The sequence below is a fragment of the Triticum aestivum genome, chromosome 6A (assembly GCF_018294505.1).
Source record: "Triticum aestivum cultivar Chinese Spring chromosome 6A, IWGSC CS RefSeq v2.1, whole genome shotgun sequence".
Lineage (NCBI taxonomy): Eukaryota > Viridiplantae > Streptophyta > Magnoliopsida > Poales > Poaceae > Triticum > Triticum aestivum.
Genome location: NC_057809.1, coordinates 2,792,271 through 2,795,097, shown reverse-complemented (window position 1 = coordinate 2,795,097; position 2,827 = coordinate 2,792,271). Strand labels below are relative to the sequence as shown.

The 2,827-nt window shown below is 46.4% G+C and overlaps 1 protein-coding gene across 1 annotated transcript; it reads left to right on the top strand.

The window, feature by feature from the left end:
• The first annotated feature begins 375 nt into the window (after window positions 1-375).
• On the top strand, window positions 376-1,240 carry LOC123131574 (thiosulfate sulfurtransferase 16, chloroplastic). Its single transcript, XM_044551219.1, has 2 exons — window positions 376-801; window positions 887-1,240. The coding sequence occupies exons 1-2, from the start codon at window positions 484-486 to the stop codon at window positions 980-982; spliced, it is 414 nt and encodes a 137-aa protein (XP_044407154.1). The 5' UTR covers window positions 376-483; the 3' UTR covers window positions 983-1,240.
• Window positions 1,241-2,827: the final 1,587 nt, after the last annotated feature.

Below are 2,827 nucleotides of genomic sequence, written 5' to 3'. Positions count from 1 at the left end.
GGCTGGGATTTTGGCACCAACCATACACATGCAAATATGCAAGGCGATAATGTAGCAAGCACATGGCCACTTGTCATGATGCATTAAAACCCTTAAATTTATACAGGAGGGTGCAAAAGGAGATTCTTATACTACAGCCAAAAATAAATGAATACAGCGTGTACGTACTATGTAGTTGACATTTTTCATAAGTGTAATGCAAGTACCCAATAATTGAAGGAGAAGAAGAATAAGAAGATATGATCGACACGAAGGAAGGAGGCAAGTGACTTTGCAATCGATTTTGTAATCGATGTGAGAAAGTGATGGATGCGGCTACCCGGCCATGAGAAACATCGACCATTCTCTCTCTATAAATAAGACACGTAGGTAACACTCATCTTTCACCAATCCACTCCACAGCCCCCGGAACCAGACCCACCCTGCATACCTCCCCTCCTTCATCATCATCTTCTTCTTCTTCTCCTCGCACATCCATCGTCCATGGGCTCCCTGGGAAGCAGCGACGTCGAGAAGAGACTGGCGGTGGAGAGCGTGAACACGGAGGCGGCATGCGCACTGCTGGCGTCGTCGGAGCAATACGGGTACGTGGACGTGCGCATGTGGGAGGACTTCGACCGGGGCCATGTCGCCGGTGCGCGCAACGTGCCCTACTACCTCTCCGTCAACCCCCACGGCAAGGAGCGCAACCTGGACTTCGTGGACCAGGTCGCCGCGCTCCACTCTAAACAGGACCGGCTCCTCGTCGGCTGCCGCTCCGGGGTGCGGTCCAGGCTCGCCACCGCCGACCTCGTCGCCGCCGTAAGTTGTAGTCTTGCGACTGATTGGTTGAACTCACTGACTTATGGATGTGTGGATCGATTTACTGATTGGTTGGTCTGTGCAGGGGTTCACGAAGGTGAAGAACCTGGAGGGTGGCTACCTCTCCTTGCTCAAGAGCGTCAGTTACCCGCAGTTGGCAGCAGCAGCCAGCCTTCACTAATACAGCCGGCATAACTTTCCTTTGTTTTCTAAGGCTCTCAGGAACAAGTTAATTGGCAATCTGTTATTGATGATGTATAGAGGGAATTTCCAAGGAAAAGAAGGCATTTTGTATGTACTATAAAACTATATATGCATCTTGGACTTCGATTTGGCCCTAAGTATTGATTGGTCTTCTTCGAGAATGTATGGACAAGGAAGGGAAGAACTGTTGGCAGGCACAGTTGGTTACCTACCGATTTGGTTGCCCAAGCTTATACTATTCTAAGTGTTTCTCTACCAGTTCTTTTTTTCATACAGCGGATCAAATTGGAAGAAATGCATTTTACAACACAGAAATTGAGACAGTAACTTTTAGAGAGGAGTGCTTCGATAGAACCCCTAAGTTTTCCTCAAAAGGGGTATTTTCGTCCAACACTAGTAATCCAAAATGAGTTACCAGTTGCGTGATTAGGCCCTCTTCATACGCTCGAAATACCACAACATTTCACCTAAATTTGTGAATTGATACAAGTGGGCTATAAGTAAGCATACAAGTTTGGTATAAATAGGCTCATAGGTCAAGTTGTACCGAGTCAGAGAAAGGCGATGCCACTGAACTTTCATAGGTCGCCGTTAATGCCATTGTCACCAACATCATCAAGGTAGTAACCGACGCCAATGCTGCCGAGGTTGCCTGTGCCAACATCATCACTACCAAGATCCAGACTATCTGTCATTGTCGTCGCTGAGGGCCCGGACACAAAAAGGTACTCCCTCCATTTCACTATAAATGTCTCAACTGTAGTACAACTTTGTATTACATTTAGTGTATAAAGTTGATACACTTATTTTAAGACGAAGGGAGTATTTGTCTGTGGTCTTCGCAATAATGGAGGGAAGAGAGATGAGGAATGAAATTGCAAAGATGAGGCTCTCGTCATGGCATGACCAGTCAGCACTTATGGACCAGCCACAAGAGGGTAGCTCCTAGAACATGGTTAAAGAATAGCCAAGAGCCGGCTATATCGAGTTCTCATGTCATTTATAGAAAATTTAATAGCCCACTCCTATAATAGTTAGTCATACCAAAGATTGTTGTGTCTTATGCTACAGCTGGCTATAAGTTTATAGCCCGTTTCTCTTCTCTCTCCTCTCATCACTCCTCCAACTAGATATAAAATTGACGTGTCATCTTTCATAGCTCGCTCATGTTACTGTATTGTACTTGCTCTTAGGCAACCAGTGGCAAGTAGCCTGACCCGCCAGCTCATTTTTTTAATTTTTTTAATTAGAGATACTGATGGTTTGTATTTAGCGAAAAGAACTAGATCTGTTATGAAAGTTCGGAAGTACAAAGAAACCCAAATATAATAAAATTACATCAAGGTCCCTAGACCAGCGAAGGACCATTACCACCGCTAGAGACGTTGACGTGCCACTGTCGTCACTCCCCTACTAGAGCCCACGTGAACTTGTGATGACAACAGAGAAGTCTTCGTGCACGTGCCCTTAAGGACCAGCGCCAATGGAGATAAAGTCATCGCCCTTGAGCCCATGAACCGATCTGAAGCGCCTATTACCAGATCTTGCCATCGCACACGCATGACGAGAACCTTAACCTCTCTACCCCCAGGATACATGATTAAACCATGTCGGAGTTCCACCTACTTTGTCCAGACGAACGGTTTGAGAAGGATAAGAGCATGGAAGACCATCTCAAAGAAAAGGCGCCGCCATCTGTCCGAGCACCGCTCCTGTAAGGACTAAAAAAACTCTAACCTTAGCTACTAGTGTAACGCCCCGGACACACCCGCCGGTAGTCGTTACTCCTGACGGGATCTAGACTGGCCCCACAGATCAATGC